This window comes from Oncorhynchus mykiss, chromosome 17 (genome assembly GCF_013265735.2).
Source record: "Oncorhynchus mykiss isolate Arlee chromosome 17, USDA_OmykA_1.1, whole genome shotgun sequence".
Lineage (NCBI taxonomy): Eukaryota > Metazoa > Chordata > Actinopteri > Salmoniformes > Salmonidae > Oncorhynchus > Oncorhynchus mykiss.
Window position 1 is genome coordinate 60,197,330 of NC_048581.1, and position 26,235 is coordinate 60,223,564.

Here is a 26,235-nt window from a genome sequence, read left to right on the forward strand (position 1 = left end):
GATCAATGGCCAACGTACATGATGACACAAAAACATAGAATAACAAATCAAGCAGCAATCATGGGGTTCAAAAGCACTATTGTGCGCAAGAGAGAGCAGGTGTCTATGTTACATCATTACTATGACATGCCTTCTATTGTATTGTATTGTATTGTATACCCTATTAGGCTGTTATAACAAAGTTATACAATCTGGATATGAGGGTCATTTGCGGGTCTCCAAAGCTTGTCATTTGAGGAACCCTCATTGCACTTGGTACAACCAACGATGTGTACAGAACAAACCCTGGATGACTGACAGGGGGCTCTTTATTGAAGAAACCACACAGTTATCTTGGTACTCCTCCTCAATTGTAACAAAAAGATTTTGGAAGCAATAGAAATGCATGTATTAATGTCTACATGCGTTTTTGACCCCTTTATTATATTACAGAGGCCTTAATGCATTCTTTGAAATTATATTACGTGAACTAAACATTTAAAAAAAGAAAAAAAATGTATAAACATTTTCCTTAATGTATTTTCTTTAGAGAGTACAAATGTTACTGTCCCCACTACAACAAACAAATACTTAAATACATGTGATTTTGTCCTTTTAATTAAAATACTGTAGAATTCCATTAATTCCTACGGAGGACTGCTCCTACTTGGGAGTGCCAATATGGCCGACCAGTGGTTTCCAAAGCCTCTCAATGGGCAATACATTGCTTCAGCAAGCCAGGGTTTACATACATCATGCTTTACAATTGCAACCTCTTTGTACATGCATAAGCTTACCACTCAATGTTATGCTGCTGGGATCCCCAGAAACCTGTTAGGGGGATATGGACTCAGTAATGTAAAGAGTGACGAAAAAGTAGGCCAACTCTTATTGGTCAACTGGGCTATCAATTATTTTCAAATGACATATAATTCTAAACTTTCCATTCACTCTGCCTCCATCCAGCAGGGCAATGTCAGTGTGACGAATGTGTGGTTAGCTCTGTTTAAAGAGTGGCCAGCCACCCCATTACTCTCAAAGCATCTACCAAATAGTTCTCTGATGCAATGGACACAACTGTCATGAGACTGGAGGGGATTTATGACACCAATTAATCACTGGGATAAGCTCCAAATTTGTTGTGAACATTAAAAAAATATATATATAATTGTAATTAGGTGGGGCTTATATGGAAAGCACTTTAAACACATGGGGCTGGTATTATTAAGCCAAGCTAATCATTGATACAGCATATTGTATAAACAAAATAGTGAAGAACAAAAACAAAAACTTTAAAGTGAAATATACAAATTATAATTCAAGATAAATAGCACAATAACATTACACTGTACATTTGTGTTGGTATAAAAATACATACAAGGCTTTATATTGACATATGTCAAACACCTTGAAATGAGCATACATCGATGTCTGGTTTGAGAGATCTCCGCACCCGTCTCTGTCTTCAATGTGACCGTCTAGGTTTATATCTGATGGCCAGGTCTCCTTCGGGCTGCAACATTCCAAACCCATAGCGACTGGAGTTCACCTCTGGCATCTGAGCCTCTGGATCGCACAGCTCCAGTTCTAGATGAGACAGCACCAGGTACACAAACCTGAACACACAGAGAGAGACACAATAGGTAAGTTGTTGACATAATACATTACAAACGTGTCTAAATTGTAACATTTTCTATTTGCATATACCAGCTTTTGCATACCCCATTTGTATTTTTCTTTGGAATGGGCTATTTGCATAGCAGTGAAATTCATCTCACTGGAACCCAATCTTGCATAGACACCTGGAGGAGTCTGCGTAGTCACAAACAGCTGCTAAGCCTTCCATCTCCCCAAATCAATTGTCTGTCCCAGAATTTAGTTTGTCCCTGACTGGTGAGGTGGGGACCTCTGACCCCCTCCGACTTCCTCTGCCCTCCCCTAACACCCACAGGGAACACTCAGACACTCACTGTCTGATTGAGCTGATAGCAAAGCGTTTGCCCACACAGCCATTGGTGCCCGCGCCCCATGGCATGGTGTAGTACTTGAGCCGTCTCCCTCCTTTAAAGAAGTCCTTCTTCACAGAACCTTCCTGGTTGAGGAAGCGGTCATACTTGAATCTCTATGACAGGAAACACAGGGAGGTAAAGCAGTGAATTCAGCTCATACTGACAAATGATGATCAAACATGACTGTTCCCCCGAGCTTCCTGCAACACGCAACCATATCATATCAGATGGCAATATTAGCCTATTATTTCAATTTCCCTGCATATTCCACTAATTGGATGGTACTGTAGGGTGGAGAAGGACAACAGAATGACAGAGCCGTGTAACTAAATCCCTTCCCATACAGGCTAATCCGCAGATGGACTTGAAACTAATCTTTATTGGCCATCAATTAGGGAGCTATTCTTTGATAATGTGGGAGGGACAAGTGACATCCATACTTGTGGTTCCTGGTGGATCTCAGGGTCCATCTGAGGGCTTATGAATGGGAACAGACACACTCTGTCCCCACTCCTGAGTTTGTACTCCTGCCCATCGGCCATGTGCAGGGTCTTTGCCTGCACTACCTCTCTGGTAATGAAGGGGGCAGCACTGAGCCTCAGCGTCTCTTCTAAGGCACTGTCTGGGATGGGGAGGGCAAACAAAAGAAGAGGATGAACACTAATGTACTCATTAGGCATATCAAATCAAATTGTATTGGTCACATACACATATTTAGCTGATGTTATTGCGGGTGTAGCAAAATGCTTGGGATATGTAAGGGTTATGTCCTCATAATAGATTCACCAAGATCATTCTTATTTGATGACTCCCTGCAGAGGAATTGCACATTAAAAAGGGCTAGTCAGGTTACTATATTCAGGTTAGTGTCGTTATTTACACTAGAGGTTAGACCACCTGTTGATGGTGACATGGGAGCCATTAGCTAATTGAGAGCATCTTTCATAGTCGGAGAAGATGGATCTGCCCTGGTCTTTTAGTCATTGAGCTCATGGGAACAGTGTGTATGTGTGTTGTATGTGTCTCTCTTTTCAATGTTCCTCTCCCCCTCTCAGCACCTCTCCATCTCTTTCCCCCCCTCCCCTCTCTCTATCATGATTTTAAACAGAAATACCCTGTTCATTAGGGTACATGTGCCCATAGGGATGAACTTCCTTGTCTTTGTGCAGATTACCCAGGAAACAAGAAACCCTCACCAAACACAGGTGTGTGCTGTAGCCTGTCCAGTAGGGGACACTGTGCTGAGTCCTGCCCTGAGATCTTGCTGAACTCCTTCTTCACCGCCCTCATGGCCTCAGGATTGGTCAACAGGAAACCCAAGAGCCAGAATGCAGCAGGTCCAACGTTACCCTGGCCACAAATGAAGATTGACATGAAGGCAATGACAGTGAGTCCCTCTCCGATAGTTCACAGAGAGATTGTACAGGTAGCAATTATGTAATCGGAGAAGAGAACATTACACACTACATGACAGCTCTTATTATTTTCTCTCATAGTCGTGTAGTTCACACAAAGGGCAACCAACACTTGTCTGTACAGTTAAATCCTTTCCTGTGTCTCTATGATAGAAAACCACATTCTGGCTACTGTCAGGAAGTAAGTGCTGTAATGGCTTACTTCAAAAGGAAATACATTAGACACCAAACAGAGACTCAATATGGAGTGTTTGAGGGCACACTGGCCTGTCCATGGCCATCTCTCTGTGTTTGTACATGACTGGAAAGACCACTGAATTTACATTGCCTCCAGACCAAACAATGTTTGCTATGTAACAAACTGCACACAATATAATACCACAAGGAGGAGACTGGGTTTGGTGAGGATATTGTTGGTAACACCTTTTGTTCTTTACTAAATTATTAGTGATACTGAAAAAAAGGGAACTGAAAGATGGCAATCAAGAGTTGCATGATGATGGTAGATCATGTGTCTGCGAGAAATGTTAGAGGCAGTTATCAGTTCTCAATGGGTGAAGTAGTGTCTACGCAGCAGGGTTGGGGTCAATTCCAATTCAATTCAGAAAGATAACATTGACCCCAACCCTGCTAAGAAGAGTGTACTCAGAATGTACTTAGTCTCAGAATGCGTTCAGATGCACTTGAAGACATCTTTGTGTTTACAGCCTACTTTTTCCATCTTGGGATTCCAAGGGTTCATTTAACTGACATCGTACACCTTTCTCTACATAAAGAGGCTACCAGTGCACTCTTGTGGTAAAGATGAGTATTAAACTCATGTCAGTCTTTCTGTTGTGAAGTACTTATTAGAGCAGGAGGAGCAGACTGCAGTGTCACTCTGTGGCAAAGATGAGTATTAAACCCATGTCTGTATTTCTGTTGTGAAGTACTTATTAGAGCAGGAGGAGCAGACTGCAGTGTCACTCTGTGGTAAAGATGAGTATTAAACTCATGTCAGTCTTTCTGTTGTGAAGTACTTATTAGAGCAGGAGGAGCAGACTGCAGTGTCACTCTGTGGTAAAGATGAGTATTAAACTCATGTCTGTATTTCTGTTGTGAAGTACTTATTAGAGCAGGAGGAGCAGACTGCAGTGTCACTCTGTGACAACAATGCCAGCACGGAAGAGAAATACAGCTTGAGACAATCCCACTGAGGCCAAGTACCACTGGGACTCGCAGTAGTCTAACTTAGAGATAGTATATCTGCCCTCGCTTAGATAACAACACTAAAATAAGGTCTAACTGTTCTGGGGGTTTTCCATACACTCCAGTGGTTGAGGATACAGCATTAGTATTCATCTTAAAGCACTGCACGTGCTCGTAATTATTCTAGTCTTTCAAGAATAATCACTTATTATAAAATTATTCTACAATGGTTGGACAAGGCGTAAAATGTGGCAGACAAACAGGCACAGTAGAATCAGAATTTGAGAAGCACACTGTGTTGGAAGCTGAATTTTACAAAGGCTAACCCTAACCAATCGAGACTAGCATCTGACATTGGCATGTGAGCGTCTTTGCATTGGAACATTGTCATGTTTAAGATGGCTGCTAGCCAGAAGGGTGTGCTGCTGAATAACTTGGTGTCATTGTTGGCCCACCTCCAAAAAGCTATTGAATAGAATGGAATTTTTCTATCTACAGTGGGGAGAACAAGTATTTGATACACTGACGATTTTGCAGGTTTTCCAACTTACAAAGCATGTAGAGGTCTGTAATTTTTATCAAAGGTACACTTCAACTGTGAGAGACTAAAATCCAGAAAATCACATTGTATGATTTTTAAGTAATTAATTAGCATTTTATTGCATGACATAAGTATTTGATCACCTACCAACCAGTAAGAATTCAGGCTCTCACAGACCTGTTAGTTTTTCTCTAAGAAGCCCTCCTGTTCTCCACTCATTACCTGTTTTAACTGCATCTGTTTGAACTCGTTACCTGTATAAAAGACACCTGTCCACACACTCAATCAAACAGACTCCAACCTCTCCACAATGGCCAAGACCAGAGAGCTGTGTAAGGACATCAGGGATAAAATTGTAGACCTGCACAAGGCTGGGATGGGCTACAGGACAATAGGCAAGCAGCTTGGTGAGAAGGCAACAACTGTTGCCGCAATTATTAGAAAATGGAAGAAGTTCAAGATGACGGTCAATCACCCTCGGTCTGGGGCTCCATGCAAGATCTCACCTCGTGGGGCATCAATGATCATGACGAAGGTGAGGGATCAGCCCAGAACTACACGGCAGGTCCTGGTCAATGACCTGAAGAGAGCTGGGACCACAGTCTCAAAGAAAACCATTAGTAACACACTACGCCGTCATGGATTAAAATCCTGCAGCGCACGCAAGGTCCCCCTGCTCAAGCCAGCGCATGTCCAGGCCCGTCTGAAGTTTACCAATGACCATCTGGATGATCCAGAGGAGGAATGGGAGAAGGTTATGTGGTCTGATGAGACAAAAATAGAGCTTTTTGGTCTAAACTCCACTCGCCGTGTTTGGAGGAAGAAGAAGGATGAGTACAACCCCAAGAACACCATCCCAACCGAGAAGCATGGAGGTGGAAACATCATTCTTTGGGGATGCTTTTCTGCAAAGGGGACAGGACGACTGCACCATATTGAGGGGAGGATGGATGGGGCCATGTATCGCGAGATCTTGGCCAATAACCTCCTTCCCTCAGTAAGAGCATTGAAGATGGGTCGTGACTGGGTCTTCCAGTGTGACAACGACCCGAAATACACAGCCAGGGCAACTAAGGAGTGGCTCCGTAAGAAGAATTTCAAGGTCCTGGAGTGGCCTAGCCAGTCTCCAGACCTGAACCCAATAGAAAATCTTTGGAGGGAGCTGAAAGTCCGTATTGCCCAGCGACAGCTCCGAAACCTGAAGGATCTGGAGAAGGTCTGTATGGAGGAGTGGGCCAAAATCCCTGCTGCAGTGTGTGCAAACCTGGTCTAGAACTACAGGAAAAGTATGATATCTGTAATTCCCAAACAAAGGTTTCTGTACCAAATATTAAGTTCTGCTTTTCTGATGTATCAAATACTTATGTCGTGCAATAAAATGAAAATGAATTTCTTAAAAATCATACAATGTGATTTTCTGGATTTTTGTTTTAGATTCCGTCTCTCACAGTTGAAGTGTACCTATGATAAAACAATTACAGACCTCTACATGCTTTGTAAGTAGGAAAACCTGCAAAATCGGCAGTGTATCAAATACTTGTTCTCCCCACTGTATGTGTGTAATGGAACAACAGGGATTTTCACCAATCATTCATGAGACCTGTTCAGAACAACTATAAATAGCTGGGCAGCCCTTGCTTTGTAACAATGACAGAACTCACAGGGAGGTGAGTTCAGGGATTGAATCTGACTCACCTGTGTGGCCCAGAGCTGCAGCAGCAGGGCTCTCCTCTGTGTCTCCTCGTCAGCTCCCTCCTCCTGCAGAAGGTGCCTGTAGCATCTCAGCCAGGTGCTGGACCCCGAGCCCTTACCCAGCCCCGCCGGGGCCAACAGATCCCACAGACGCACCCGTACACTGTGGGCAGTCCTCTTCTCCTCTGACAGACAGACAGACACCCACACAAAAACACACAGGCACAGACAGTCAAGAGTAAACACAAAAAACACACACACACACACACACAAAGGTTAAACAGAGTTAATATGATTAGTGCCGTGAAAAAGTATTTGCCCCCTTACTGATTTTCTCTATTTTTACATAGTTTTACTGAATGTTATCAGATCGTCAACCAAAACCAAATATTAAATAAAGGGAACCTGAGTGAACAAATAACTCAACATTTGGATACTTTTTACATTTATTTAATAAATAAAGTTATGCAGGAGGAAACCTGGCACCATCCCGACGGTGAAGCATGGTGGTGGCAGCATCATGCTGTGGGGACGTTTTTCAGCAGCAGGGACTGGGAGACTAGTCAAAATCGAGGGAAAGATGAACGGAGCAAAGTACAGAGATAGATCCTTGATGAAAACCTGCTCCAGAGTGCTCAGGGCCTCAGACTGGGACGAAGGTTCACCTTCCAACAGGACAACAACCCTAAGCACACAGCCAAGACAATGCAGGAGTGGCTTCGGGACAAGTCTCTGAATGTCCTTGAGTGGCCCAAGCAGAGCCCAGACTTGAACCTGATCGAACATCTTTGGAGAGACCTGAAAATAGCTGTGGAGCGACACTCCCCATCCAACCTCGCAGAGCTTGAGAGGATCTGCAGAGAAGAAATGGGAGAAACTCCCCAAACACAGGTGCGCCAAGCTTGTAGCGTCATATCCGAGAAGACTTGAGGCTGTAATCGCTGCTAAAAGGTGCTTCAACAAAGTACTGAGTAAAGGTTCTGAATACTTATGTAAATGTTATATTTCAGTATTTATTTTTAATACATTTTCTATTTTTTTAAATTTTTTAAAAAGTTTTTGCTTTGTCATTATGGGGTTGTGTGTGTAAATTGATGAGGGGGAAAAAAGTGATTTAATCAAATTTAGAATAAGGCTAACGTTAAAATTTTTTGGGAAAAATTCAAGTGGTCTGAATAGTTTCCGAATGCACTGTATTTTACTAATGTAAATGAGCATGAAATAAATATGAAGCAATGAGTGAGTCATCGATGTGACATGAAACATCAATGATATCCACATGTCATATGAATGGAAAGAGGTGACAATAGAGACACGGGTGGGGCAGATACTATCAGAAACAGGAGATATGTGGTAGTAAGTCTGGAGGTAAAAACATATACAGAATGTATCCTGAGAAAAGAGTAAAATTGTAGATAAGGGAATGAAAGGGACCGGTGACAGATAGAGCCTGTATGAAACAGGTGTGAGAGGAGACGACATAGCAACCATGAGTAATATGCCAGTGTGAATCGGAAATAGGATTCAAACATATGACCCGCTCAGATAAAATAATTCACTGCAGTGATCGCACCATGGCAACCGAGAAACAAACCTAAAGTCCTTTCACTGATGAGGTCACCACAGTGAGTCCATGGACAAATGACATATCAAAAATAGCCAGACGACTCAATGATACAAAAGCTGAGTCATATAAAGTGATAATTAATACAGATTGAATTCTCCCTCTATTCAATCTTTATAATACATTCAAAATCAGGGTAAAACATTCCATCTATAATACCACATTAAAATTAATTGAGTCCTAAGATCAGACACAATTACTCTTTATTTGTATCAACTCACATCCATCTGCCATTGTACTTTTACACAGATTTAAAACCTTGTGGTTCATAATGTTTCTTTCAGAGACCATGTTTCATTTAGTCACCTGGTTTTAGCATGGTCCTGGCCATTTTGGTCAGGAGGTTGTCAAACTTCCGGTACTCCGCGTAAACGGCAATGGGGTCTGTTCTGTTACTTTTCTGCTCCCCTTCGAAATGTGTGAGGTACCCTGCCCTGAGGGAGAGAGAGTGGGTAGGTGAGTTTGTGGATGTAGGGTAGTATGTAGTTTCTCTAGTCAGACAAGTTGCCTCCCACAATGTAACAATGTTCCGGCATAATTTGCAAATACATTTATTAAAAATCCTACAATGTGATTTTCTGGATTTTATTTTCTCATTTTGTCTGTCATAGTTGAAGTGTACCTATGGTGAAAATTACAGGCCTCTCTCATCTTTTTAAGTGGGAGAACTTGCACAATTGGTGGCTGACTAAATACTTTTTTGCCCCACTGTACAAGACTAGGTGGTATGCCAAACAAACCGAGCTTGCTAGTTTAGGTAGCAATTACGCATAGGAAACCATGTCAAAGAGTAGTCATTACATTGATTGACGTTGCCTTAAGTGTTGGTTAAGATTCATTTCCTATCGATGTCCTCCCACTTAAGGTCAACAGGTACACTTCCTGTGTTCCACTGCTCACCCACATGATTAGTGTTCACAGCGTGGGCCATTACTAGTATAAACTTCTCTCACGCGAAAAGTTGTAATGGCTACATTATCTGCTTCGCATTAGGACGCTGAGTGTTTAAATGACCAACTCAAACATCTCTGGCATTGCTATAAATAAAAAGCCTTCTACAGTGTGTAGGCATGGAGAGTGCTACAGGAAGGGCAGCCTAGAAGCATAGCATTTGTGTGAGAGGGAGGCTCAAATAAGCATGGGTGGCACTACTCTTTCATTAGATGCCTCTTACGTGCCACTCAACATTCTTCTTGGTGTATTTACAAACAAAGTGGCTCGTGGAACGGGCTTGTGCGTAAACTGTTTATCCCAGGTGTTTGACGTAGGCCCTGGTTGACATGTCGGTGAATGAGTGAGTGAGTGAGTGAGATAGAGAGAGAGAAGAATAGTGTTGGACATTTTTTGTGTCCTCGGTGTCTCTGCAAATGCGTGACTACATGTAGCGTATTGAGTCCTGATTATTGTGTTAGGATGTTCTGTGACTGCTCTCAGGGAAGGGACTGATAGAAGAACACAAAGAAGGGAACACATTGTTACTTTGGCCCAATGCCCAGAAACTGTGTGTGCAAGGTCATTATCAGCCTATTTAGTACTTACTTAGTTCTGGGATCTACATGGAAGTTCTGGGAACTCCATTTTAGGATTTTAGAGAATTAGAAAATAGTAAGTGATTGAGTGGAATGATTTTTGTATGATTGACTAATTTACTGAAAAGGGGAAATTAGTTCGCAGAATGATTGAGGTATGAGTAAATTGTTAGAGTAACGTAAACTGATAAGGTATAATTAAAAGTAATAATGGGGAAATGGAACAGTAAACGTATATATAAAGACCCAGATTGGGCAACAAAGGGACCCAGTAAAGTGATGGCAAAGAAATTTGGTAAGGGGCTACTGTGTCAGACAGAAGATTGGACAGCATGGACTGACCCTGCGAAAGATGCTGTGAAGTTTGAAGAGGTGAGAGCAATCATTGCCATGTATAACCCCCCCACCTGTGAAATTGAGGAAATACCCTGTCGGTGCTAGAAGTTCAAGTGGAACAAGTGTAAGGTAGGTTGGAACAGTGATGCAAACAGAGCCAACCGTGCTGACCAACTCATTGCTGTGTTTGGTAATGTAAAGACAACATACCCAAAAGCACACAGACTGGCAGAAATACATTCCACCATGATGAAGGCCGATGAGAGCTTTGAGGAATATCAGGAACGAAAGGAGAATATCTTCCTCCACCACTATGATCTGACCCTGACCAAGTATGATATGGCAGCCTGCTGTGCCATGCCATGGTTACTAGCCTGCGACAAGACCTGAAGACAGCTGTGACCCCTACATGCATTTTATGGGAGACAAAGACCCTAGCTGATGTCAAACTTTAAATCACCCATGCAGAAAGACAGACTAAGTGAAAGAACTCCAAGACTGGAGCTAAACTACACGCTGCACAGTTTATGTTTTTCACTGGAGGAAGAGGATACCGTGGAGGTGGAGGTCAAGGATGATGCTGAGAGAGGAATGGGAAGAGGGCGAGGAGTGCAAGGCGCCTCTGGAGGAAGAGACTGGAGCTGCTACAACTGTGGCAAGCCAGGACATTTAGCAAATAAAATACAATTTTATACAACTGTGAAATGCTTATTTACAAGCCCTAAACCAACAATGCAGTTCAAGAAATAGAGTTAAGAAAATATGAACTAAATAAAAGGAACACAAAATAACAATAACAAGGCTATATACAGGGGGTACCAGTACCGAGTCAATGTGCAGGGGTACAGGTTAGTCAAGGTAATTTGTACATACAGGTAGGGGTAAAGTGACTATGCGTAGATAATAAACAGCGAATAGCAGCAGTGTAATAACAAAGGGAGCAGGGGGGTCGATGTAAATAGTCCGGGAGGACATTTGATTATTTGTTCAGCAGTGTTATGGCTTGGGGGAATTTATATTTATTATGGGTAGAAGCTGTTGAGGAGCCTACGGTGGTACCGCTTACCTTGCAGTAGCAGAGAGAACAGTCTGACTTGGGTGACTGGAGTCTGACAATTGTTTGGGCCTTCCTCTGACACCACCTAGGATATAGGTCCTGCATGGCAGGAAGCTTGGCCCCAGTGATGTACTGGGCTGTACGCACTACCCTCTGTAGCGCCTTATGTTCGGATGCCGAGCAATTGCCATACCAGGCGGTAATGCAATCGGTCTGGATGCTCTCGATGATGCAGTTGTAGGACTTTTTGAGGATCTGAAGACCCATGCCTCCCCTGAGGGGGACAATGTGTTGTCGTGCCCTCTTCATAACTGTCTTGGTGTGTTTAGACGATGATAGTTTGTTGGTGATGTGGACACCAATGAACTTGAAACTCTCGACCCGCTCCACTACAGCCCTGTCGATGTTAATGGGGGCCTCTTCAGCCCTCCCTTTCCTGTAGTCCACGATCAGCTCCTTTTTCTTGCTCACATTGAGGGAGAGGTTGTTGTCCTGGCACCACACTGTCAGGTCTCTGACCTCCAACCTCTGGTTGCACATGTGACATGCTGGTAGAAAGGATGTAAAAACAGATTTAAGTTTGCCTCCATTAAATGCTGTCTCATCGTTGTCGGTGATCAGGCCTACTATTGTTGTGTCATCAGCAAACTTATTGATGGTGATGGAGTAGTGCTTGGCAACGCAGTCGTAAGTGAACAGGGAGTACAAGAGGGGACTAAGCATGCACCCCTGAGGGGCCCCCGTGTTGAGGATCAGCAGGGAAGATGGGTTGTTGCCTATCCTTACCACCTGGGGCGGCCTGTCAGGAAGTCCACGATCCAGTTGCAGATGGAGGTGTTTAGTCCCAGGGTCCTTAGCTTAGTGATGAGCTTTGTGGGCACTATGGTGTTGAACGCTGAGCTGTAGTCAATGAATAGCATTCTCACATAGGTGTTCCTTTTGTCCAGGTGGGAAAGGGCAGTGTGGAGTGCGATTGAGATTGCATCATCTGTGAATCTGTTCGGGCGGTATGCGAATTCGAGTGGGTCTAAGGTTTTTGGGATGATGGTGTTGACGTGAGTCATGGCCAACCTTTCAAAGCATTTCATGGCTACCAACGTGAGTGCTATGAGGTGGTTGGCATTTAGGCTGGTTACCTTCACTTTCTTGTGCACAGGGACTATGGTGGTCTGCTTGAAACATGTAGGTATTACACACTCAGTCAGGGAGAGGTTGAAAATGTCAATGAAGACACTTGAGCATTGGTCCGCGCATGCTCTGAGCTTTTAGCTAGGTGCAGATCTTGTCTGTAGTACATGGCTTCTGGTTGGGATATGCACGTAAGGTCACTGTGGGGACGACGTAGTCAATGCACTTATTAATGAAGCCGGTGACTGAAATGTTATACTCCTCAATGCCATTAGATGAATCCCGGAACATATTCCAGTCTGTGCTAGCACCACAGTCCTATAGCGTAGCATCCGTGTCATTTGACCACTTCTGTATTGAACGAGTCACTGGTACTTCCTGCTTTAGTTTTTGCTTGTAAGCAGGAATCAGGAGGATATAATATGGTTAGATTTGCCAAATTGAGTTTTTTCCCCTCTGGTTGCACATGTGACATGCTGGTAAAAAGGATTTAAAAACAGATTTAAGTTTGCCTCCATTAAAGTCCCTGCACTGGGAGTGCCGCTTCTGGATGAGCATTTTCTTGTTTTCTTAGGGCCTTATGCCAGCATCGGTTTGTGGTGGTAAATAGATGGCTACGAATAATATAGATGAAAACTCTCTTGGTAGATAGTGTGGTCCACAGCTTATCATGGGGTACTCTACCTCAGGTGAGCAATAACTCAAGGCTTCTTTAAAATTAGACATCGCACACCAGCTGTTATTGACAAATAGACACTCACTCCCGCCCCTCGTCTGACCAGACGTAGCTGCTCTGTCCTGCCGATGCATGAAAAACCCAGCCAGCTCTATATTATCCATGTTGTCGTTCAGCCACGACTCTGTGAAACATAAGAAATTACAGTTTTTAATGTCCCATTTGTAGGATTGTCTTAATTGTAGATCATCCAGTTTATTTTCCAGTGATTGCACGTCGGCCAATAGGACGGATTGCCTCAAGCTTAAAGTCCCTGCCTAAACCTGTTACTAAGCAGCACATGATGTCGCTGTTGGGAGTGGCTGGATACTGCCGCCCATGGTTGAAAGACTATGAGGAGACAGTACAGCCTCTTCAGGATTGTATTTCGAATAAAACTTTATTTGTCACATGCCAAGACATTCATGGCAGAAAAATGTAAATGTCTGAAGTGGTGGAATGGACCCCTGAGACTGAATTAGCCTTGATTAAGTTAAAGCAGGCTCTACTGTTGACCCCGTTTTGGGTTTGCCTGACCACACCAAACCATTCCATCTTTTTGTCTCTGAGAATCATGGGTTTATGTCTACTGTGTTGACACAGTACCACAGAGTTGAGATACTACTACTCTAAGCATGAAAATATGTACTGTGCTTAACCCACTGACCATTGAGATGGACTGTAGCCATAGGCTTGGCCTTAAAAAGACGTTCCTCTTTTTAATTCAGGAACGACAAGGGTGAACCTTTAGTAGGCTATGCGTTTGTCACCGCTGTTCAAACTGTGGAAAGTGCTAGACTTCCCCCTCACTTGTCTGCTCATGCAGCAGAGTTATTTGGTTTAACCAGAGCATGTACGTTAAAGCTGATTGTGCAGCCAAGCTGGCTGCTTCCTCTTCTGTTTCCCCTTTCTACAGATGGCAGCAGTTCCTGTTCCTTTTCCCATTAACCCCTTCTCTCCTAATAATGTTGTTGTTTTGCAGGCAGCAGCTGATGCGACTGAGATAAGGTGGTGGGCTGAACACTGCCACAAGGACACCTATGGCTTGATGATTCTAATAGACCTACCATGCCCCATTGTACTTTCTAATACCTTGTTAAATTGTCACATGGTCACGACCATGTGTCAAAAGGAGGGATGGTGGCTCTTGTAAATGGTTGACATTTTGTGGATGAGATTGTTCAGTCCCTGTCAGAGACTTTCTAGATTGATTTGAGAAACCATTGTGCCTATCATCCTCAATCTGGGGATGCGGTAGAACGGGAAAACCAAACCCTAAAAAATGTATTGATTAAACTGATTGGTGAAACAAGCCTGACATGGGTGAAGGTGCTTCCATTGGCACTGATGAGCATGAGAGGCAGATCCCAGTGACTGGTCTCTCTCCCCAGGAGGTGCTGACAGGGCAACCCATGAGAATGACTAACACGCCATTTCCTCAAAAGAGGTTGCCATTACAGGGAATGGAAGAAGACTTGGGAGCATACTGAGTCTCACTTAACAATGTTCTTAAGACTCTTCCCACAGGTGAAGGCTTCTCTGCCCAACCTATCAAGAGGAACTGAGCATTGTCAGTGCCCTGAAGACTTCATTGTGTTAAAAGACTACAGAAGAAAGAGCTGGAAGGATCCTTGTTGGAGAGGACCATATCAGGTTTTGCTGACTACCCCGAACTGCAGTAAAAAGGTAGCTGAGAGGGAGACCTGGATTAATGTGTCGCACTGCAGACAAGTTCCTGCCCCTGAGGAGGATGGCGGGAGTCACATCCCTTAGGCTGTGTGGCCTCCCTGGATCGGAACCATTGTGCTGATTGGAACCGTTGATTGCCCAACAGTGAGTGACCGTTCAGGTGAAGATGAAAGTCCCGAGCCAAAGGGACCACCACAGACTCAGAGTAGTGGTCCAGGAGGAGAAGTCAGCCAAAGGAAAACTGAAGTAAAAGGTCAAGATGAAGGAGGGAATCTGTTACTCTCTCGAGCTGGAATGGTGGCAAATGTCACCTCATATAAGACTTCTTGTTGGGTATGTGGGTTGGGTCCAGTGGGAGTAGGTAAGGGTCTCCCATATGTAGGGGTTTCCTTGCAGGGGTAAACTTAACTATTCAACTTTCCTCAAAATTGTCATTGGCCAATTCCCCCCCCCCCCCCCCCCCAGGTCATCCCAACCCCATGACTTGTTTTGCGATATACAATGTTACTGTCAGCCTTGTATATCCTAGACCAAACAATTACAGTGACCCACCCATACCTATAGTAGGATCCCTGGTAGCCCTCTGGTGTATTAGAGGAATTGGGAGTAACCATTTGGGTGAAAATGTTTGTAACTGTACTATGTTGGTGAATGGTAGCAATAACTGCTCTCTTGTACATGATTCTGTTACAGGAGCACCAGGAAATGTGAGTTATACAATTATTGTTTAAAATAAGTCTATAAGACTGAAAGGAGCCCCAAATGGTACCTATTGGTTATGTGGCAGATTTGCTTATTATAGTTTACCACCTAATTGGTGAGGGACATGTTTGTGGTGCCGGCCAAGAGAGTCCTTGGAAACACTGAAACAGAATTGAGGGTTCTGTTCAGAGACTATCATCAGCCGACCACTAATTTTAATAAGTAATCCCTTGCAGATGTCACTCAGGTGCAGACCTTCTTCTCCCGATTCGCTCGTGTTTTGCTTCCCCAATATGGAGTTGCATGTGCCTCAGATCAAATTTGAGATTTGGCTATTAAAGTTAAGAAAACGGAAAATGCTACTGGAGACGCCTTTGTTGTTCTGAATGGGGAAGTAAAAGCAAGGTGCAAAGTAAGGTGGCCCTGCAAAACAGGGAGGCACTTGACTACTTATTGGCTGGTCAAGGGGGTACTTGTGCACTCATTGGCGACGAATACTGCACTTTTGTCCCAGATGTGTCATCAAATGTGACTGGTCTTGCTGACTACATTGCCACAGTTACAAAGTCTCAATCTGGGAAATCAGAGTGGGTGTTTACTGGTTGGCTGAAAGGCCTCTTTGGAGCTTGGGGCTCCCAGATAGCTAAGTGGGTGATAGCTGGAATCTTTTGTTTGAAGTGTTTGATCGCTTTCTTGATGTAAGGCCTTTTGTACTTCCCTGGCAACTGGAGTCTCAGCAACTATCATGTTCAATGCTACTAAAGAAGGCGATACTGATAACTTGCTGTCTCTCCAGGAACTCCCCTTTCCCCCTATAATTGATGATAATATGCAAGAATTAGTTAGTATCCATGTTTGATAAAATACCTGAAGGTTTTAAGTTAGGTTGTTAAACAACAGAAACCTTATAAGGTAAAGGGTAATGGGAAAAGTATTAAATATGAAGATTACTTTTTGTCTATTGTATGTAAGAATCAGTATTTACTAAATGCACTCCTGATGATGACCCAAAACATACGGCCAAGGCAACAAAGGAGTGGCTCAAGAAGAAGAACATAAAGGTCCTGGAGTGGCCTAGCCAGTCTCCAGACCTTAATCCCATAGAAAATCTGTGGAGGGAGCTGAAGGTTCGAATTGCCAAACATCAGCCTCGACACCTTAGTGACTTGGAGAAGATCTGCAAAGAGGAGTGGGACAAAATCCCTCCTGAGATGTGTGCAAAGCTGGTGGCCAACTACAAGAAACGTCTGACCTCTGATTGCCAACAAGGGTTTTGCCACCAAGTACTAAGTCATGTTTTGCAGAGGGGTCAAATACTTATTTCCCTCATTAAAATGCAAACCAATTTATAACATTTTTGACATGCATTTTTCTGGATTTTGTTGTTGTTATTCCGTCTCTCACTGTTCAAATAAACCTACCATTAAAATTATAGACTGATAATTTTTTTGTCAGTGGGCAAATGTACAAAATCAGCAGGGGATGAAATACTTTTTCTCTCACTGTATGGTGATAAAAGGAGGGAGTGTAGGGCCTCCCGGGTGGCGCAGTGGTTAAGGCCGCTGTACTGCAGCGCCAGCTGCACCACCAGAAACTCTGGTGTCGTAACCGGCCGTAACTGGGAGGTCCGTGGGGCGACACACAATTGGCCTAGCGTCGTCCGGGTTAGGGAGGGTTTGGCCGGTAGGGAAATGCTTGTCTCATCGCGGGCCGGATGCAGGGCGCGCTAACCAACACATTGGTGCGGTTGGCTTCCGGGTTGGATGGCGCTGTGGCGCTGCGCTCTTGAACCTCTGGGGGTATTTCATTTTTGGATGAAAAAACGTTCCCATTTTAAACAAGATATTTTGTCACGAAAAGATGCTTGACTATGCATATAATTGACAGCTTTGGAAAGAAAACACTCTGACGTTTCCAAAACTGCAAAGATATTATCTGTGAGTGCCACAGAACTGATGCTACAGGCGAAACCAAGATGAAATTTCAAACAGGAAATGCCCCAGATTTTGGAGGCGCTGTGTTCCAATGTCTGCTTATATGGCTGTGAATGCGCAAGGAATGAGCCTACACTTTCTGTCGTTTCCCCAAGGTGTCTGCAGCATTGTGACGTATTTGTAGGCATATCATTGGAAAATTGACCATAAGAGACTACATTTACCAGGTGTCCGCTCGGTGTCCTCCGTCGAAACTATTGCGTAATCTCCAGGTGCGTGCATTTTTCAATTTGGTTCAGAGGAGAAACCAAACTGCCTCGAGTGATTTATCATCGAATAGATATGTGAAAACACCTTGAGGATTGATTCTAAACAACGTTTGCCATGTTTCTGTCGATATTATGGAGTTAATTTGGAAAAAAGTTTGCCGTTGTAATGACTGAATTTTCAGGTTTTTTTCTTAGCCAAACGTGATGAACAAAACGGAGCGATTTCTCCTACACAAATAATATTTTTGGAAAAACTGAACGTTTGCTATCTAACTGAGAGTCTCCTCATTGAAAACATCTGAAGTTCTTCAAAGGTAAATTATTTTATTTGAATGCTTTTCTTGTTTTTGTGAAAATATTGCCTGCTGAATGCTAGGCTTAATGCTATGCTAGCTATCAATACTCTTACACAAATGTTTGTGTAGCTATGGTTGAAAAGCATTTTTTTTTAAATCTGAGATGACAGTGTTGTTAACAAAAGGCTAAGCTTGTGAGCTAATATATTTATTTCATTTTATTTGCGATTTTCATGAATAGTTAACGTTGCGTTATGGTAATGAGCTTGAGGCTATAATTACGTTCCCGGATACGTTTTTTTTTCTTAGCCAAACGTGATGAACAAAACAGAGCGATTTCTCCTACACAAATAATATTTTTGGAAAAACTGAACATTTGCTATCTAACTGAGAGTCTCCTCATTGAAAACATCCGAAGTTCTTCAAAGGTAAATTATTTTATTTGAATGCTTTTCTTGTTTTTGTGAAAATGTTGCCTGCTGAATGTTAGGCTTAATGCTATGCTAGCTATCAATACTCTTACACAAATGCTTGTGTAGCTATGGTTGAAAAGCATTTTTTGAAAATCTGAGATGACAGTGTTGTTAACAAAAGGCTAAGCTTGTGAGCTAATATATTTATTTCATTTCATTTGCGATTTTCATGAATAGTTAACGTCGCGTTATGGTAATGAGCTTGAGGCTATAATTACGCTCCCGGTTACGGGTTTGCTCGTCGCAACAGGTTAAGAAGCAGTGCGGCTTGGTTGGGTTGTGTATCACAGGACGCATGACTTTCAACCTTTGTCTCTCCCGAGCCGTACGGGAGTTGTAGCGATAAGACAAGATAGTAGCTACTAAAACATTTGGATACCACAAAATTGGGGAGAAAAAAGGGTAAAATTCATTTTTAAAAAAATAGGGAGTGTAGTGGACATTTTTAGTGTCCTCTGTGTCTCTGCAAATGCATGTAGCGTTTTGAGTCCTGATTATTTTGCCCAACGCCTAGAAACTGTGTGTGCAAGGTCATGATCAGCTTATTGCACCCTGAGAGCAGAGTTTGTGCATGTGTATAAAGAGTGCTGAAGGGAGGTCATCCCTTTAGAGCTTCTGACAAACTTGTACTAGAGTATTAAGTTGGTTGTAACCTCTCCGGCATTGATACTAAAGACCTGATCATTTAACTTTAAATCCTTAGTGGTAATTTCCATGACAATTTGAACTCCTCCAAAAATACCTGAAGAGAAGACTGTAACAGAAGCTGAAGAGCCCGTCCGTGTTCCAGTCAGTCTGGTTGTGACAGGCTTGCAGCAGCAGGGACTGGAGATGGCAGTGCATAGTGCTGCTCAGGCAGGACAGGCTCTCCCCCTCAAAGTGCCTGAGGACACAAAGGTTTAAGTCAAGAAACTAAGGTCAAGAGAGAGGAAAGTTCATCATCAAGACCAAACCCATAATTCCCTCCTACCTAAATTATATGAATGTGGAAAAACACCATAAAACACCTGTGGTCCTAGCATTAAGAAACACTATCCTATGTCTGTGTAGTAAACATGTGTGGCAGGGTACAAAACACTGATACTGTGGTTTCAAAATCCACTACACAGAGCCAAGTAAGCACTATAGCACTGTAACCAACACAATGACGATATGGCTGAGATAGACTGAGGTAGTTCCACAACAGTGCCCAGCAACAGCATGGTGGGAGGTGAGCACATATGTTGTATGCACCAGGGGTTGGAACTGGTTCAGGGAACAGAACAGAAAACTGGAAAATAATTACATTTTTCAAGGAACAGAAACTGAACCTGGAATGAAAGTGATCCATACTATTCCAGAACAGAACCATTATTTTAAAAGCATGGGAACTGGTTAATAACGTTAACAAAGCGCCTATGCAAAGTCCTCACTCTGTCCCTCAAACTTTTTTCAGTGTCTGCCTACAAGATGAAAATCTTAGCCTGTGCGTGTTTAGGTGACCTGCCCCTCCCGTCTTCAATTCAGAAGATAGGGAGAGATATTTTTAAGTAGCTAGAGAAGAATGGGTTAACTTTTTCAATGCTAGTTAAGAATACTATAGGCCGAATTATCATGTTCTTCACGGAAGGTAACACATGTTTTGAATTTTGGTGCCACTCTGCACACACAAGCTTGTTAGGTAGCTAGCTCAAAGGACATTAAAAGTTCCTCCATAGAAGCCTCCCTCCTATGTATAATTCTGTGGACCTAGTTCAGATAATGCAAGATGCCCAGCTCTTCAAGCCTCCTCCTCAAACCTTTTTATGAGCATGGCCTTATTTATATTACAGCATATTGGATGACTGGCATTCATATTCCATTCACTCCACTCAGCTCAATCTAACATCAATACATTTACAGTGCCTTGCAAAATAATTAATCCCCCTTTCAATTTTTCCTATTTTGTTGCATTACAACCTGTAATTTAAATGGATTTTTATATGGATTTCATGTAATGGACATACACGAAATAGTCCAAATTGGTGAAGTGAAATAATAAATAAAAATGTTTTCCAAAAATGTAAAATAATTAAAAACGGAAAAGTGGTTTGTGCACATTTACTCACCCCTTTGCTATGAAGCCCCTAAATAAGATCTGGCATAACCAATTACCGTCAGAAGTCACATAATTAGTTAAATAAAGTCCACCTGTGTGTAATCCAAGTGTCACATGATCTGTCACATGATCTCAGTATATACACACACACACACCTGTTCTGAAAAGCCCCGGAGTCTGCAACACCACAAAGCAAGCGGTACAAAGAAGACCAAGGAGCTCTCTAAACAGGTCAGGGACAGTTGTGGAGGTGTACAGATCAGGGTTGGGTTATAAAAAAATATCAGAAACTTTGAACATCCCACGGAGCATTATTAAATCCATTATTAAAAAATGGAAAGAATATGGCACCACAACAAACCTGCCAAGAGAGGGCCGCCCACCAAAACTCACGGACTAGGTAAGGAGGGCATTAATCAGAGAGGCAACAAAGAGACCAAAGATAATCCTGAAGGAGCTGCAAAGCTCCACAGCGGAGAATGGAGTATCTGTCCATAGGAACACTAGCCGTACACTCCACAGAGCTGAGCTTTACAGAAGAGTGGACAGAAAAAAAGCCATTGCTTAAAGAAAAAAATAAGCAAACATGTTTGGTGTTCGCCAAAATACATGTGGTAGACTCCCCAAACATATGGAAGGAGGTACTCTGGTCAGATGAGACTAAAATTGAGCTTTTTGGCCATCAAGGAAAATGCTATGTCTGGCGCAAACCCAACACCTCTCATCACCACGAGAACACCATAGCCACAATGAATCATGGTGGTGGCAGCATCATGCTGTGGGGATGTTTTCATCAGCAGGGCCTGGGAAACTGGTCAGAATTGTAGGAATGATGGATGGCGCTAAATACAGGGAAATTCTTGAGGGAAACCTGTTTCAGTCATCCAGAGATTTGAGACTGGGCTGGAGGTTCACCTTCCGGCAGGACAATGACCCTAAGCATACTGCTAAAGCAACAATTGAGTGGTTTAAGGGGAAACATTTAAATGTCTTGGAATGGCCTAGTCAAAGCCCAGACCTCAATCCAATTGAGAATCTGTGGTATGACTTAAAGGTTGTTGTATACTAGCGGAACCCATCCGACTTGAAGGAGCTGGAGCAGTTTTGCCTTGAAGAATGGGCAAAAATTCCAGTGGCTAGATGTGCCAAGCTTATAGAGGCATATCCCAAGAGACTTGTAACTGTATTTGCTGCAAAAGGTGGCTCTACAAAGTATTGACTTTGGGGGGGGGGGGGGGGGGGGGGGGTGAATAGTTATGCACACTCAAGTTGTCAGGTTTTTTTGGTCTTATTTCTTGTTTGTTTTTACAATAAAAAATATTTTGCAACTTCAAAGTGGTAGGCATGTTGTGTAAATCAAATGATACCCCCCCAAAAAATCTATTTTAATTCCAGGTTGTAAGGCAACAAAATAGGAAAAATGCCAAGGGGGGAGAATACTTTTGCAAGCCACTGTAGGTACTCACATTTTCCCTGTACCCATCACAAGGTTGCTTCAACCTAGCCTATGAACGAGTTTACAATGTAGGTGCACAGGTCAAAATAATTTTTTGTAATCAAGGTGACAGACACATTCAATACTGCCTTTCACACTCTTGCCTGCATCTAGCTGATCTAGGGTGTAATCACTAATCCAACAGTTGCAAATGTGATTTTCTATTAGACAAATGTAGGTATGTTTATCCCCGTTTTGTTCCGTTTGCTTCCGTTTAAGAAACATTTTACAACAGAATTGGCTGATTGAATACACCCCTGATCACACGCAAACAGAGTTCACTTTCATAGCAGCCACATTAAAACAGCATGATCACTTTGCTCATTGTATAGATAGTTGTGAGAAGCAAACATATATTTATATAAATATATATATATATATATATATATATATATTTATATAAATATATGTTTGCTTCTCACAACTATCTATCTACGCGCTCTCCTCCTCTTCGCTTGTGGACTTCAGTGCACAACACATCAGCTGTCTGACCAGGCAAAAAAACCTTTCCAAGCCAAACCTTCATATCATGACCGCTAATTGCTACACACAGCCTACATCGTTGTCACGTCATAGTCAACATAGCTACTAGAACTAACGTGTTAGTAAACCCGCGACAATCATGCACTACAGTGTAAAGTCAGAAAGCAGTTACACCGGTGGGCCCCGGTGGCAATAAATTAATAAAACGTAGCTAACGTAGCATCCTTTTTTTTTTTTTTAAATACAGCCAAATATAGCTAGCCAAATCTCTCTCGCTCTCTCTCAAAATAAATTAATTTGTCCAAAACTGTTTCTTTCTCTCTCTCTTTGAGTCAACTACTCACCACGTTTTATGCACTGCAGTGCTAGTTAGCTGTAGCTTATGCTTTCAGTACTAGATTAATTATCTGATCTTCTGATTGGGTGGATAACATGTCAGTTCATGCTGCAAGAGCTCTGATACTGTAGGTTGGAGGACATTCTCCGGAAGTTGTCATAATTACTGTTAAAGGGGGTGAGGAAGGGGGTGAGAACTATATGCCTCCTAGGTTTTGTATTGAAGTCAATGGACCCAGAGAATGACAAACGCTAGCTGTCCTCAGGCTACACCATTGTGCTACCCTACAGAGTGCTGTTGAGGCTACTGTAGACCTTCATTGCAAAACAGTGTGTTTTAATTAATTATTTGGTGACATGAATATGTTTAGTACAGTTTTATCAAAAAATGATAACTTTTTAAATATTTCACTATTTTATTTTTATGAAATTCACTGAGGAGAATGGTCCTTCCTTTCTTCCTCTGAGGAGCCTCCATCTGGTGTACACATATGTTGCAGATGTTATCGCGGGTGTAACAAACTGCTTATGTTCCTAGCTCCAACAGTGCTGTAATAACCAACAAGGAGCGAGGAACAGAGAGTCCATGTCTGTCGTTGTGATCTTGCTTACCATCTTACGCTAATGGTAGTGATATCTGTGATGGTTGATGTAGTATTCCCTGGTCCCAGACACCTCTGTCTCAGGGAGGGAAACATTTTGATTTAGACTACGGTGGAGCCAGGCAGCAACTTTACACACACCGAGTTGTGTATTATACCTGTGTAAGGATTCAGTTATTGGCTGGATAAGGCTGTCCTCAATTGTCTTATTTAAAACATGTCATTTTGAACTCTGACCATATCAATAGGCATGTAGAGCTGTTTTTGGGCTGGCCCACATAAAAGAGCGAGTGACAATGTGCTAGGGATAAGGATAGGGACGTACTGTTTCATCATGGCCTTCTCTACAGCAGGGTTGTGATGGGGGAGCCGCAGGCTAAAGATCCTGTCCATGAGAACCTGTGCATAGCGTGTGAAGTCCAGAGACACAGAGTCCTCTATCACAGCATCATATGAGCTGGGGTCCAGCAGCACTGTCACATAACGTCCAGCCACACGCACCTACACACACAGACACAGACACACACACACAGAGACACAGACACACAATTAATACGGGTGACACAAACAAACACTCACCTTGAATGGTGAAGAATTGAATCTACTGTAGATGTATTTGAGAATTAAGGCAAAGAACAGATGATCAGGTTAAGGGACATTTACATAGATGATATTGAGGCTAGTGTTTTATGTCCTCCTGAGACCCCAAAAAAAGTGTTTGGGGTGAAATGAAAACGTTACTAAGATTGAGATTTTGTCAAATAGTGTTATTGATCTTTTATTGTAAGTGCAAAATTGTCCCCTGTAACGGTCATTAGGACGTAAATATGAAAACATTTAACATTACAGTTAATGGGTACAGTAGGTGAAAAACATACTTGTGGCATCCGGTTGTCCACTACAGAGGATATAAGCTCTTATTTAGATCTTATTTAATGTGAAAAAAATATTACACAGTCCTGACAACTCACTTAACTATTCCTGAGATATTCACTTACTAGAAAACAATTTGAATATCAAAGTCGCAAAAATAATAATTACACACTTCTTTTCAAATTTCTATCAAATGTGCTAATTTTGACAGCAGCCATTTTTTTTAGGAACCAGGAAGATAACGTTGTCAAAGTCACACCTTCACACATGTGATATCATTGAAAAGCCCAGAATGTCATCTCAAAGGGACAACAGGACTTAATACTGTGGCTTATATGGCCTTAGAGATATGGACCAAGAATTGATGTCCACTAGAGGACAAAAATTAATTGCTGGGTGTCAGGAGGATATCGCCACTCTTACCGTGAAGATATCACCATGCTTCACCTTCATACGGGTTAGGAACTTGGAAGCATCTCTTCCAAACTCAAGGGCATGGCCTAACCACGGAATAACTCCTTTGTCTAAAGGTGGCTCTTTCTCTGACCTGTATAGAAAAGAACAGAATACAATTAATTTTGAACAGCTAATATTCACACCTATATTTGTTCATATCAACATTACTGATTGCACATATTTTGTATTTTAATATGGTGACTGTACCCATACATCAATTGAATCAATATTTGCATGCCTGGCTCTTATCAGTACATTGTGTAACACAGCTGTGTGTAAAATATATACAGCTTTTCCAGGATGTTTTAAAGCCAGAACTCTCCCATTAACATTTAGAATAGAACAAGCCCATCAGTTCCTCACAACCAAGGATACAGCAACAAGGATGAAAACAGATTCATGAACCTTTGATACAAAATCTTTGAGACACGCAAGTTTACATTTAACTGGCCAGCAGAAATAGTCCTTAATTCGACAGAAGTTTCGAAGTCTGGCTGTTTAACCAAACTCCAAACACAGCCTTGAGTGGGAGGATAAATTGTTATATAACAGGCCACTAAACTAACAGATTAAGTCATGTTGTTTACTTCTTATAGTAAATCCATTGGTTTTAGGTTTAACTTAATTATCTAAATTGTGCCGACAGCTCATTTATATATATCGCTCAATACAACTATGATATTATCAAGATATATTTAGATTATTTGAGGTTTATGGTAAATACTACTTTATGCTGGGTTAGTTTATACTGGGTAGGCAATACATATATTACTAAGTAGGCTAAGCAAATATGCCCACAGGTGAAAACAAGTTTGAAAAGGCTACAATACAGTATTATACAGAAAGCATGCATGCTATGTTCAATGTATGCATTGCAAAAGTAGAAATTAAATCGAATAAAACAGTGATTTTAGAAAAGGGTCCTCACCTAGAGCGTTTCGAAACAAGTATGAATAAGATAAGGATGCCCTGGACAATCAAAAGTATCGTCCAAATCATAGCTCGTAGTCTTGACGATGTGCCACTTGCTCGGCTGTACAGTACTTTTACCAACACAACCTGCACGTTGGTGCGCCGCAGTGAAAACATATGAATAATTTAAGACGACAGGGTCCACCTGAAATAGTGCCGTTTTATGTCATCCGATGACGGCGTTCCAGGGTGTTCCCCGACCTCACCCTGCATGTTTCCTCATCCATCTTCCTATCCGCAAGAGCTCACGTAGGACGCCTTAAAAGCCCATTTATGCTTGATCCGAAATTGTGGACGGAGGGGGTGACGCAATTGCAGAGTTTCTGGAGGCATGCAGAGGCCAAATCAAGCTCTGTAGCGTTTGC

The 26,235-nt window shown here is 42.4% G+C and overlaps 1 protein-coding gene across 1 annotated transcript; it reads right to left on the minus strand.

Annotated features, from left to right (window-relative positions):
- Nucleotides 1–290: 290 nt before the first annotated feature.
- On the minus strand, nt 291–26,235 carry LOC110494258 (prostacyclin synthase). Its single transcript, XM_021569191.2, has 10 exons — nt 25,827–26,235; nt 24,866–24,989; nt 23,895–24,070; nt 19,319–19,459; nt 8,755–8,882; nt 6,828–7,009; nt 3,185–3,338; nt 2,429–2,610; nt 1,950–2,101; nt 291–1,595 (listed from the first exon to the last, which is right to left on the minus strand). Exons 1-10 carry the CDS (start codon nt 25,985–25,987, stop codon nt 1,445–1,447), a joined length of 1,551 nt encoding a protein of 516 aa, XP_021424866.2. The 5' UTR covers nt 25,988–26,235; the 3' UTR covers nt 291–1,444.

What these genes read in the sequence shown, in the direction of transcription:
- LOC110494258 (XM_021569191.2), bottom strand. Translation starts at nt 25,987, where the DNA reads ATGTTTTCACTGCGGCGCACCAACGTGCAGGTTGTGTTGGTAAAAGTA. An exon ending in CAGGACCATGCTAAAACCAG is followed by an intron (nt 7,010 to 8,754) that starts GTGACTAAATGA and finishes TCTGTCTGTCAG; the next exon opens with AGGAGAAGAGGACTGCCCAC. An exon ending in TGCAGCTCTGGGCCACACAG is followed by an intron (nt 3,339 to 6,827) that starts GTGAGTCAGATT and finishes ATTTGTGGCCAG; the next exon opens with GGTAACGTTGGACCTGCTGC.